Below are 12558 nucleotides of genomic sequence, written 5' to 3'. Positions count from 1 at the left end.
TATTTGTTTTAGAAAACTTAAATAAGGTTAAATAGAACACTTTCTAGCCACATCCCAAATTGCTTTAGGAATGTCACTGGTGCTTCATGTAGGTGATGTGATCTAACAAGAATGGTGAATATGGGAGGTCACGAAGGAAATCTGAACTCACTGAGTACCATTGAGATCAAACCCTGGGTTCCATACCGGGGATAACTATTAGTGTAGCCCAGAACATCAGCTGGAGGGCAGGTGCTAGGGGAGAAGGGGGAAGATGACAGCCCACATATTCTGATTCAGGTGGACCCTGGACACAAACCAGAATTCATTCATGACATCCTACAAGCCTTGACCCAAGTATTTATTATGGCTTCTTAGGAAAAGGTTAGGAAACAAGTTTGTTTACATGACCCATGACTGTGAGATTGCTCAGGAGTCCAAGGTTAGAAACTTTGGTAAATCCCAGGCAAAGTACTGACTCAGGGAAGTCCACACTTAGAATTCAAGGAGATAAAATGGGACACTGTGTTTCAAATCTGATTACCGGTTCAAAGTGTGATTACAAAGAGAGCACTATAAACAGCCCCATCCCTGTAGCTCTACCCATACTGGGCCTTGTTCCCCACAGAATGGGTCTGCTCTTACCGGTGGTGCTCTGTGCACTGGCTGCATGCTGTGGGGCTACATCTCCACCCCTGTCGCCCCTCAGATACTGGCCTCCTATCATCCGCAGCTGCAACGATTCAGGTATTCTGGAATTGGCAGGCTTTGCCCTGCAGGACATCAACAGGGACCGAAAGGATGGCTACGTGCTGAGCCTCAACCGAGTGAGCGACGTCCGAGAACACAGACAGGCAAGTGACAGTCCCCTGTCCAGGGCATGTGCTTGCACAAGCTGAGGAGAACAACCAGGGAGGGGGGACCCAGGGACACATATTGCCAGGTACTTTCCAAATTGGAAGCCCTGCTAAGAACGCTCCCCTCTCCTCTGCCAGGGTATGCTCCACACCCCTATTGTTATTGTGCTAATAGTTATCGTACTCTGACCCTTCTCTACTGTCCCACGGGTTGTCAAAAATCTTCACAAACATCACAGACTTTGGCTGTACCATAACAGAGACTCTTTGGCCAGTCTTTAGGGGTTTCTGCTTCACGTGGGACACAATGCATTTCTCAACCCCCTCCAACAGGCTAACAGCCTGGGATCTCTGTTCTATTTCACACTGGACGTGTTAGAGACTTACTGCCATGTACTCAGCAGGAAGACATGGAAGGACTGTGGGGTGAGGACCCTTCATGAATCGGTAAGTGCTCGTGTCCAGGAGCTCTGGAGAAGCTAGGTGTCCTCTGAGCTGAATGAAGATTGCTCGCTATGTGCCACTCTTTAATGTTCTTCATTATAATCTCTTGGGCACAATGCCCATGTCGTTATTCCTGCGCTGTGGATCAAAGAGCATCTAATCGAAGCAGTTTCTGTGAGTCCCAGTGGGAGCCATAGCCCCAGAATTGATGTTGCCATCAAATTGTTTCCTACCTCCAAGACCCTCCTGTAGTCTCTGAGCTAGTGTTCAAATTGTGAGAAAAAAGATCAGAGATACAGTGCTGTGGATGCGGATCTAAGGAAGACTGTAGAAGCAATGGAGGGAGAGCTTCTTTGTTGATTTTATTTTGCTTTTGTTTCAGTGAACACTAATATGAGACATGGGGCTGGGGAGAGGGAGGGTTTACAGTATGAGAGCTCCCAGAGGTGCCATGGAAGGATTTCCTGGATTCCTAGAACCTAAAGGGCCTCAGAATCCATCCTTTCAAAGGCGACTGTTGAAGAGGCTTGAAAATAACATAGTCAGCTTTCTTTTGATTCTCAATTATCCTGAGGTTATTTCCATTAACCGATATGAAACTATATTTTGAGGGCAGGACTGTGTTTGGAAGTAAAGTACTTTTCTAATCATTTAACCAAATTTGTCAAATTGCACCTATCTGATTTTGATGAGCAAAGAGTGTGTTTATCCTGTTATGAATTATATTTGTTAAGGTGACACTAGCTGCTGTGATACATGCCCTAAAATGGGTTACCTGGGTGGCTCAGTCAGTTAAGCACCTGACTTCAGCTCAGGTTACAGTCTCACAGTTTGTGGGTTCGAGCCCCGCATTCGGGCTCTGTGCTGACCGCTCAGCCTGCTTCTGATTCTGTGTCTCTCTCTCTCTCTCTGCCCCTCTCCCACTCATGCTCTGTCTCTCTCTCTCAAAAAATGAATAAACGTTAAAAAAACTTTTTATAATACATACCCTAAAAAGTATATACCGATTCCAACGTGATAGCAGTTTATTTCTCACTCATGTAAAGTTCAAAATAGAAATTCCTGATGAAGAGGACACCCAAGTTCCTTCCACATTGTGGCTCCAGACTCTGCCACCTTCAACTTGTGGTTTCTGTGACTGCCATGGTCATCTGGATAAGGCTATGGAAAGAGAGCATGGTGGGCAGGCCACGCATGGCAGAGCTTCATGGGCTATGTGGAAATTGTTACAGCCACTTCTCACCTTCCTGTGGTTGCAACTCAGTTATACACAGTCACACCTAAGCTGGAAGGAGGCTGGGAGATGGGGTCCAGCTGCGTCTCAGAAGAAGGTTAAACTGTTGATTTGCTGGTGATTTCTCACACTCAAAACTGCCAAAATTGATCTTTGTTTTTCATTATTGAAAAATAAAGCATCCAGTCTAATTCGGGGGCTATGTTTTTATTATTATTTATTTATATATATTTTATTTTACTTTTATCTTCAAGTTAGTTAACACACAGTGTGGTCTTGACTTCAGGAGTAGAACCCAGTGATTCATCTCTTACATATCACACCCAGTGGTCATCCCGAAAAGTGCCCTCCTTAATGTCTGTCACCCATTTAAGCCACCCACCGCCTCCAGCAACCCTCAGTTTGTTCTCTGTGTTTAAGAGTCTCTTACTGTTTGCCTCCCTCTCTGTTTTGATCTTATTTTTCCTTCCCTTCTGGGGGATATTTTTAAAAGTCAGAGTTTTTTCTACGATGTCATAAAATGTGTTTGTCTGTTCCAGGTTTATGGTCAATGCAAAGCATTATTTTACGTTAACAGGCCAGGAAGAGTTCTCTATGTACTTGCTTACAACTGTACTCTTCGCCCAGGTAAGAGAGCCCTCTGAATTTGTTCATTTTAATAAAATATGGAAAAAGAGCATGAAATAGGGCTATGCCTAGAGTATACAGGGTTCTCCCACCCTTACTTCCTATTCAAACCAAGGCCACGTTCTTCTATCCAGTATTTGCCTCTCCCGTGAAGTCCAACTTGCACTGCTCCTCTTCCCACGATGAATCTTCTTAAACCACCTGCAATCACTTATTAGTGAGGACTGCATTAAACCCTGAATTTTCAGTCTGATGTAACTGGCATAATCTCTATGCAGGTCCCCAGGCTCCCTCTCTAGCTCTCTGCTATTATTTCCCTGACCACACCCACTCTGCACTTCTTGTAGCTGGATCCTTCACTATTTTCTGAACACACATTGCACTCTCCAATCTCCACATCTGCCTGTCCCTCCTCCTCCACGGAGGATGCCCTTGCCTGATACCTTCTGCCCTTAGAACTTACACCCATTCTTTGCGGACCCCCGCCAATGCCACTTATTGTACCATGTTCTCTATTCAAGAAAAGAAAGCTTCTCTCCTGTTCTCATTCCTATAAAACTTGAGCCTAAGCGCTCCTGGAACACAACATACTGCCTTTATTTGAGTCTCCTATCTTACATCACATAGAACAGGTATTCCTTCTTCCTTCCTGCCAAAGCCCTCCCTGGGTTCCTATCAGGTGTAAGGAGTCCATAGTATTGTTGAATAAATGAACTGAGAATGGGGCTGAAACTAATGACATTTCAAATACGCATATGCATTTATTCTGGATCCTTCTTTGGAAAGCAAGCATCCAAGGTATGGGAAAATAGGATATGGCTACTTGTCAAACCACTATGCGCCCGTGACTCCCCGGGTGGGTCTTGTTCAAGTGCAGATTCAGATTCTATAGATCTGGGGTATGGCCTGAAAGTCTGCATTTCTAACAAGCTCTAGGAGATAACAATGTTGCTGGTTCCTTTGGGAGATAAGACAACAGAGCAAATAGTTTCTTAGCCACGGTTTAAGCTTCCTGGTTGTGAAGATGAGTCTTACGTAAATAAGAGAACAGCTAACAAGGCAGATGGGAACTGAAAATGGAAGTCATAGGTGCCAGAGGTATGGGAGGTCAGGAAGTGACACATGGGGGTGGTGCCAGGAGGGACAAGCTGAGGAAACTGCCTCACAATATGCCCAGATACATGCAAATGAACACGCAATTGATCAAAACGATGCGTTTGCTCTACAAAAATAACTCCCAGAAAAGTTCTCTTACCTGACATTCATATGAGTTTTGCCACCTCCAGGTCCTCCCAATCAGAAATTCTGGCTACACCTTTAGCCTGATTATTCTATCCAGTCCACACAGTGATTTGACCAATATTTGTTTCTGGCTCATTTGTATTTTTTAAAAAAAAATTTTAATGTTCTTATTTATTTTTGAGAGAGACAGACAGAGCATGAGTGGGGAAGGGGCAGAGAGAGAGAGAGAGAGAGGGAGACACAGAATCCAAAGCAGATCCCAGGCTCTGAGCTGTTAGCACAGACCCCGACATGGGGCTTGAACTCACAGACTGTGAGACCATGACCTGAGCTGAAGCCGGACGCTTAACTGACTGAGCCACCCAGACTCCCCATCACTTGTATTTTCTCATCTGGGAGGGTGTGCTTCTACCTTCCATATGTCATTCACTCATCCATTCATTCAACAAGCATTTGGTAATAAGCACTTACAATGCAATAGACCTTGTGTTAGGTGTTGGGGACTTAAAGGTGGATTAGACGTGACAGTGATGAAATCCCAACATTTTAAGACACTCAGTCTGCCTGACAGAGGCAACGATGGTGGAAGATACTAAACTAACTGGGAAAAAGGTTTTACATCAAAATAAACACATATATTGTGTATTTTTGAACAAAATTCCTAGGGTAAAAACCTTTGTGTGAGGTGAAAAAAATCTTGCTTTAATTTTTTGTGAATAATGAAAGTAATACACACTCATGGCAGAAAACCCACAGTTGACAGCTTTCTTTCCAGATAATGCCTTTTCTACTCCATTCTTGTCAAAACGATTAGCTTTTTTTTTTTTTTTTTTTTTTTTCAATCTCTGCCTCTTGCGGTCGTACGATTTGTGGGATTAAAACTCACTAAGAAATTTTATTTTTCAACTTCTCTCTTTGGCATCAACAGTTTCTCGAAGAAGTATTCACACGACGTGCCCTGACTGCCCCAGCCCCTTTAAGTTGTCAGATCCCAAGGTTCTGGAAACTGCTGCCGAGTCCCTTGCAAAATACAACAAAGAGAGCGCGTCAAAGCAATACTCTCTCTTCCAAGTCACGCGGGCTTCTGGCCAGGTGAGGTTGAAGAGCTGTTATGCCAGCAATGTGTCTCATAACACTTGCTGTCCATGCTTAAGCTGAGACGTGGATATCAAGGCACTCCTTTTAGTTTGCACTGGAAAGCCTTTTCTTCATTCTCTACCTCAGTAGGCCTGATGCACAATTCAATCATGTGTCAGTTTCTGAAACTGCCATGGGATTTCCACCAGAGTCGTGGGACTGCATGTCACCTCATTCGCCTTCAGGCTAGAAGGGAAATGGACTCCTAGTCTCCTTGGCAATTCTACTTAGGCTCACTATTGGCTGCTACATGCGCATATTTGATTGACTGCCACGTGCGCATATTTGATTGACCACGGACCGTTTAGCAAGTCAGTTTGTGCTGCATCTTAAGGCCCGGAGTGGATTATGAGCTTCACAGAGTAGGGAAAATGGTGGCTCATTTGTATTTGGATCATGTTGAATGAATTATATAGACAAAAAACTAAAAACAAATCTCCAGTGAGGAAAAATAAGCTCACCTAAGGGAAGGTTTTTAGAACCCTTTCAAATCCTTAAGAAGGGAAGAAAGGTATGTTATGTTTTTTAAGGAACAAAATCGCAGTACTTGCTTTGATCTTGATGGGGATACAGGGTCAACAGGAGGCCTGTGTTGACAATGACGCTGAGGATGTACAGTTCCCATAAATAAAATGCTGCCAAACCCAAACCATTTCTCCATGTGGTAAGATTTGATTTTTATTTCCCAACTCTTGTCTCATACCAGTGGGTGTTTGGCTTTGCCTACTTTGTGGAGTACTTAATCAAAGAGTCACCGTGTACCAAACACCAGGCCAGCAGCTGTGCACTTCAGCCCCCTGACTCTGTGGTAAGTATTCCTGAACATCTTCAGAAATGATTTAGGATTTGCATTCACAAGTCATCTCTATATGTACTTATTGAGCATAAATTATTGCATGAGGTGTTACAATGCATAAGATGCTTTTCTTCCCCTCAAGGAACAATTGATAATGCTGTTTAATTCTTCTTATATGTTGCTGAATTCAGTTTACCAGTGTTTCTTACAGGATTGTCCTTTTATAATCATAAGAGACATTAATTTATAGTTTTCTTGTATTGTCTCTACCTGATTTCCTAAGAGTTTAATATTGGCTTCATAGAATGAGTTGGGCAATTTTCCCTCCTCTTTGATTTTATTTTGGAACAGTTTGTGAAGGATTGGTGTTCATTCTTCTTTAAACGTTCATTAGAATTCACCAGTGAAGCCATCTGGTCCTGAGCTTTTCTCTGTGAGAACTTCTTGTTTTTGTTTGATTAATAACTCAGTCTCTTTACTTGTTATAGGTCTACTCAGATTTTCTGTTTCTTCTTGAGTAAGTTTTGGTAGTCTGTGTCTTCCTAGGAATTTGTACATTTCCTCTATGTTACCTACTTTCTCAGCATACAGGAAGATGTTCATAGTATTTGCTTCTTATTTCTGAAATATTAGATTTAATATCCCCTATTTAATCCCAATTTTAGTAATTTGAGTCATTTTTTTTCTTGGTCAGTCTAGCTAAAGTTTTGTCAATTTCGTTTATCTTTTCAAAGAATCAACTTTAAGTTTTTTTTTTTGTTTTTTTTTTAATCATCTAGTTCATTTATTTCCCTCCTGCTCTTTATTATGGCCTTCTTATTGCTTACTTTGGGATTAGTTCTTTTTTTTTTTTCTAGTTTCTTACGATGGAAAGTTATGTGAATGATTTGCTATCAATTTTTTTCTTAAAAAATTTTTTTTTCATGTTTATTCATTTTTGAGAGAGAGAGAGAGAGAGAACACGAACAGGGGAGGGGCAGAGAGAGAGGGAGACACAGAATTGGAAGCGGGTTCCAGACCCTGAACTGTTGGCACAGAGCCGACATGGGGCTTGAACCCACAAACCATGAGATCATGACCTAAGCAGAAGTCGGATGCCTAACTGAACCAACCAGGTGCCCCTCATTTTTTTCTTTTTTAAAAATAACATTTACATCTGCAAATTTTCTTCGCAATGTTTTAGCTGCATCTAAGTTGCGTATGTTTTGTTTTGGTTTCCATTCATCTTAAAGTATTTTCTAATTTTCTTTGTGATCTCTTCTTTGACCAATTGGTTATATAGGAGTATGTTATCTAATATTTGCAAAACTCCTCAGTTTTTTCTGTTATCTACTTCTAATTTTATTCCATTGTATTTTGAGAATATACTTGATTTGATTTCAATTCTTTTAAACTTATCGAAGTTTGTTTTATAATTTAACATAAGGTATATCCTGGAAAATGTTCCTTGCACACTTGAGGAGAGTGTATACTTTGTGCTTGTTATTAGGTGGAGCATTCTGTAATGGTTGGTTTATAGTGTTTTTCAAGTCTTCTATTTCCTCGTTGATGGTCTGCATAGTTGTTCTATCCATTATTGAAAGTGAGGTTTCCAGTCATTATTGTTGACTTGTCCTTATCTCCCTCAAATTCTGTCAGTTTTTGCTTATGTTCTTTGGGGCTTTGTTGTTAGGTACATAAATATTTATAGTTGTTGTGTCTTCCTAATAAATTGAACTTTTTAGCATTATAAAGTGTTTTTCTTTGTCTCTACTAACAATTTTTGTCTTAAAATCAATTTTGTGTGATATTTGTATAGCCATCCCAGCTCTCTTTTGGTTATTGTTTGCATTATTTTTATTTTTTCCATCTTTTAACTTTCAACCTATGCGTGTCTTTGAATCTAAAGTGTATGTCTCAAAAGCCTCGTGTAATCAGCCAGGTGAATTTTCTCAAGGAATAATTGGGAAAACATCTTCATCCTATTCTGTAGGGTCTCACTTTCTCACTTGTCAATAACATCTGGGGCAGATCGCATAATTTTCTGTTCATTTTCAGTAATAAGAACACTTTCACTTAGGTAATTGAGATTCACTCTGGGGTATGAATAAAATCTGTTCAATCAGTTCTGAACTAAAACTTCTATCTTCTACCCAATGCAAAGTTTTTTTTCTCTCTCTGTAGCTTCAGCCTGACTTAGAGCTTAGGACCTGATGTGAGAAAGGGGTCAGGTCTATTCTCTCAACTTTTCTTCCCCTTTTATAATCTTTTGCTTAATTCTGGCTCATCCAAGTTCCAAGAAGAATGAGAGACAATAAGAGAGAAAAGTACAAAGTCTTTTTTATATAGCTGAAGTTGTAGTTTTCTCTTGATCTCCATAAAGCAAGTTCCAGACCTGCTTCTCTCAGGCGATACAGGTGTGGGTTTGTACAGAGGTCCTTTCTTGGCAGGATGATGTATTCTCTAGCTGACCCCTTGGAACCACCCTTCTCAGATTCAGCCCCCACAGGTTTTTACTATTAAATGCCCCTTCTCTGGGAGATTGTCCCTTGAGTAGGTACTTTCTTTCTTTTTTTTTTTTTTTAACATTTATTTATTTTTGAGACAGAGAAAGACAGAGCATGAACAGGGGAGGAGCAGAGAGAGAGGGAGACACAGAATCTGAAACAAGCTCCAGGCTCTGAGCTGTCAGCACAGAGCCTGACGCGGGGCTCAAACTCACGGACTGTGAGATCATGACCTGAGTCGAAGTTGGATGCTTAACCAACCAAGCCACCCAGGCGCCCCTAGTAGGTACTTTCAAAAGAGCCCTACCTATGACATTTGCTTAGCCCATGGAACCCTCACACATTTTTCCTGTTCCAAACAGTGTGAACATCCTTCTCTTTTCTCTCTGTCTCCTTACCCTACCATAGTAGGATCTTGCTTTAGCCAAGATCCTGCCTTCAGAATGCTCTGAGAGAGAAGCAGATACCAATATTCATAGCCCATATGTCCCCAAACTCTAGGGTTCACAGGTTAAGTATGCCCACAAACTCCCTCTTAGTGGTCCACTCTAGTTAGAGCACCAGGTAGGCCTATGAATTAGAGTAACTCAGCAAATCTTAGAGTGGGAGTGACCAGGCTCTGCTTGGTACAGGTAACTGCAGTCTCTCCAGAAGGTTCTCACAGAGCCCATCCCCTATATGATTTGGTGATGAATTGGAGAAGGAAGAAGCTGAAGTACCATTCTCCAAGGACTTCTACATTAATAAATTTTCCCATCTTAAGGAATTTCAAATCTTCTCTTTGCGTATTCTGGAAATGAGTGATAGAGTAATATTCAGGCAAGCCATTTAGACACATTTTAGTAAATTCCATGTGAGTATTCTTAAAAGTTCTTTAGAAATCGAGGCAACATTTTATTAAAATATTCTATTTGTGCTCGAATATATGTACACTGTATGACTCTAAAATCCCTCTTCTAGGAATTTACCCAAAGGGAGTAACTAAGAATTTGTTAAGTAATGCAGAGGAATATTAGGTAGCGATTATAAAGAAAATCACAGAAGACTATTCAGTGCCATGAAAGGATTTTCACAATATATTATTAAATGACAAAAGAGAGTTATAAAATAAAATATGTAACATAATCCTGTTTATCTAGAAGAAAAATATGTATGCAAAGGAAAAAAGGTCAGAAGAAACCAAATCATTGTAGGAAACAGTTAACTTCCATGCAGTCACAGGTCCTTTAATTTTCTTTTTGTTTATCCATATTCTAAATAACTATTACTACATTTATATTAAGGAAATGAAATTATTTTATTTCTAAATTTTAAAAAAGTCAAAGGAACTGAGAGGAAGTTTGTGTGAGAAGAGAAAACTCGGGTGGAACATACATAAAAGGCTACCATTACGTGAGAGATGGAAACAGGTTTTCAAAATGACCCAAGGGTAGAAGTAAGGCCAAGGGGTAGATGTTCTATAGACAGATTTCTGCTCAATACAAAGAATTTTCTAATTGGGTTTGTTCCTCAAGAAATCCTTAGTTTCACATCACTGGAGGCGATTTAGCCTAGTTTGGGTGATTATTTGGTAAAAATAATCTAGTGAGAACTGGCTCAGAGTCTGCCCATAACATGATAAGAACATAAAACTGTTGATTGCCTGTGTGTCTACACAAGCAGAAAGCTAATGGATTTCCACTTATAGTCATTAATAATCATAATACTCACAGGACATTGTGTTTTCTCTGTCTTTAGCCTGTTGGTCTTTGCAAAGGTACACTGACTGAAAGAGAATTACAAAAGTTTGTCTCCGTGACTTGTGACTTCTTTGAACCACAGGTATTTTTCAGTCTAATTGTTTGTCTTCCTGTGAAGAGAGCAGATCATCTAAATCCTATGGGCCCCTACCCCACCCTCTCCTTTTCATTTCCTAAAATCTGTGATCACCACTGTATTCAGGCTGCCCCAAGGCCACACCCTGAGGGTGGCTAAAGACCTATCACACTATTTTTTTTAGTCACAATGAGGTCCTATACAATAAATAAGACTCCTTCAGAAACAGGAACATCCCAGCTCAGATGGCTCAGGCTTCTGAGCACTGAAATCCAGTGGATTTCTGACACTGAAATCCAGTGTCCTGAAGAGCCTTACCCTGAACTGCAGGTAGAAGTTGTTTCACTGGAAATATCCAGTCCCTTTCCAAAAGTATTTATTGAGTGTTTACTATAAGGCAGCCAGCTGTAGTTGAGAGGATGATTGACACAGGACACCTGGTCCCTGTCCTTTCTGCCACCTGCGAGCTGTGTGACCCTGGGCAAGTTCTTACCTGTCTGAGTCTTGGTTGCCTTGTGTGTAGAATGGGGTTGCAACACCCACCTCATTCAGATCCCTATGGGAAACCCTAAGAGGAATTGGAGGAACGACCCTGTACCTGGCCTGGCAATGAATAAGCAATCAATAAGATGGCTGGGGCTGTACTTACTACTGAGAGCAGAGTGATGGCTCACCAGGGACTTGAAAGAGACCATTTAACCTCCCTGAACCACTGTTCAGCTCTGAATTTGTGAGGCTTGCAGTCAAGCTTCTGTTATCTGGTTTTGCTTTTTAATCCTGAAGTTCATCCCTCTAGCTGGTCTCCCTTTGTTTTTGTTTTTCTTAATTTTTTATTTTATTTTAAAGAGCTGTGGGGAGTAGGTGAGGGAGGGGCCAAGGGAGAGAGAGAGACAGAGACAGAGAAAGAGAATTTCAAGCAGGCTCCACTCTCAGCACTGAGCCCAATGCAGGGCTGATTCCATGACCCTGGGATCATGACCTGAGCCGAAATCAAGAGTTTGACACTCAACCAACTGAGCCACCCAGGCACCCCTAGCCAGTATCTCTTTGAAACCTTCCATCAGAAAGTCCCAGAACAGCTTAGTTCCATACCAGGTATGGCAGGAGGTTTTCCAGGGAATGTTCCCTTATTTGAAAATGTTCTTATTTCAGGTTCCCACCCCTGGAGGGGAAAACCCTGCAGCTAACCAGGGACCTGCGGACCTCCCCACAGTGGAAGAGTCCCAGCAGAAAATCATAGCCCCTACTAACTCGCCCTCCAAAGCCGTGCCTAAAGGATCTGTCCAGTACCTCCCCGACTTGGATGATGAGAAGAAGCCTGAGGATGCTCAGGAAAACAGCCCTGTTGAGGCCTTCCCTGTGCAGTTGGAGCTCACCGCAGATCCCCTGGGAGAAAGTCTGGATGTTTCCTTCCTCTTCTTGGACCCTGAGGAGAAGAAGGTGGTTGTCCTGCCATTCCCCAAGAAGGAACAACGCTCTGCTGAGTGCCCAGGACCAGCCCAGGAGGCCAACCCTCTTGTTCTCCCACCTTGAGAACCACATAGAGTTCTCATGCCTCAGGTGAAGGCATGGTCCCCTGTAGGAGAAGTCAAATGTACAGAGTGACTCATAAAGTATATCTTTTTGACTCTTCTCAGTTTCATAATGTTATCTGGAGGTGGGGATTATGAGGCTACACTCTCTACTTGTACACTGGGCTGCATCCCTTCTGAACCATCCAAGGCCTCATATCATGTTCAGATGCCACTGTGCCTCTCATGTCTTCAGCCTCTCCTTCTGCAATCTTACTGACTTTTACCTAAATCTCTGATACAGGGCCTGCTATACTTAGGTATGCCCTCTTCCATCTGGGCAAGAGCACACTGATTCTTTTGATCAAAATGAGATAAAAATTGAAGGGTATCAAGAAACTGGGATTCATCAGAGTTTCATTCTCCCTTT

At 41.8% G+C, this 12558-nt stretch overlaps 1 protein-coding gene across 2 annotated transcripts; it reads left to right on the top strand.

Annotated features, from left to right (window-relative positions):
- Positions 1 to 541: 541 nt before the first annotated feature.
- FETUB (fetuin B) lies at positions 542 to 12249 on the top strand. Of its 2 annotated transcripts, XM_045502654.1 has the most exons (7): positions 550 to 833; positions 1170 to 1283; positions 3054 to 3141; positions 5312 to 5475; positions 6227 to 6328; positions 10540 to 10623; positions 11770 to 12249. In XM_045502654.1, the coding sequence occupies exons 1-7, from the start codon at positions 609 to 611 to the stop codon at positions 12148 to 12150; spliced, it is 1158 nt and encodes a 385-aa protein (XP_045358610.1). In that variant the 5' UTR covers positions 550 to 608; the 3' UTR covers positions 12151 to 12249. The 2 variants fall into 2 exon arrangements, with proteins under 2 accessions (XP_045358611.1, XP_045358610.1); XM_045502655.1 differs by lacking the exon at positions 10540 to 10623 and having other exon boundaries at positions 542 to 833.
- The last annotated feature ends 309 nt before the right edge of the window (positions 12250 to 12558 follow it).

Source organism: Leopardus geoffroyi, chromosome C2, assembly GCF_018350155.1.
Source record: "Leopardus geoffroyi isolate Oge1 chromosome C2, O.geoffroyi_Oge1_pat1.0, whole genome shotgun sequence".
In the NCBI taxonomy this organism is placed as follows: Eukaryota; Metazoa; Chordata; class Mammalia; order Carnivora; family Felidae; genus Leopardus; species Leopardus geoffroyi.
This window is presented reverse-complemented; position numbering and strand designations above follow the sequence as displayed.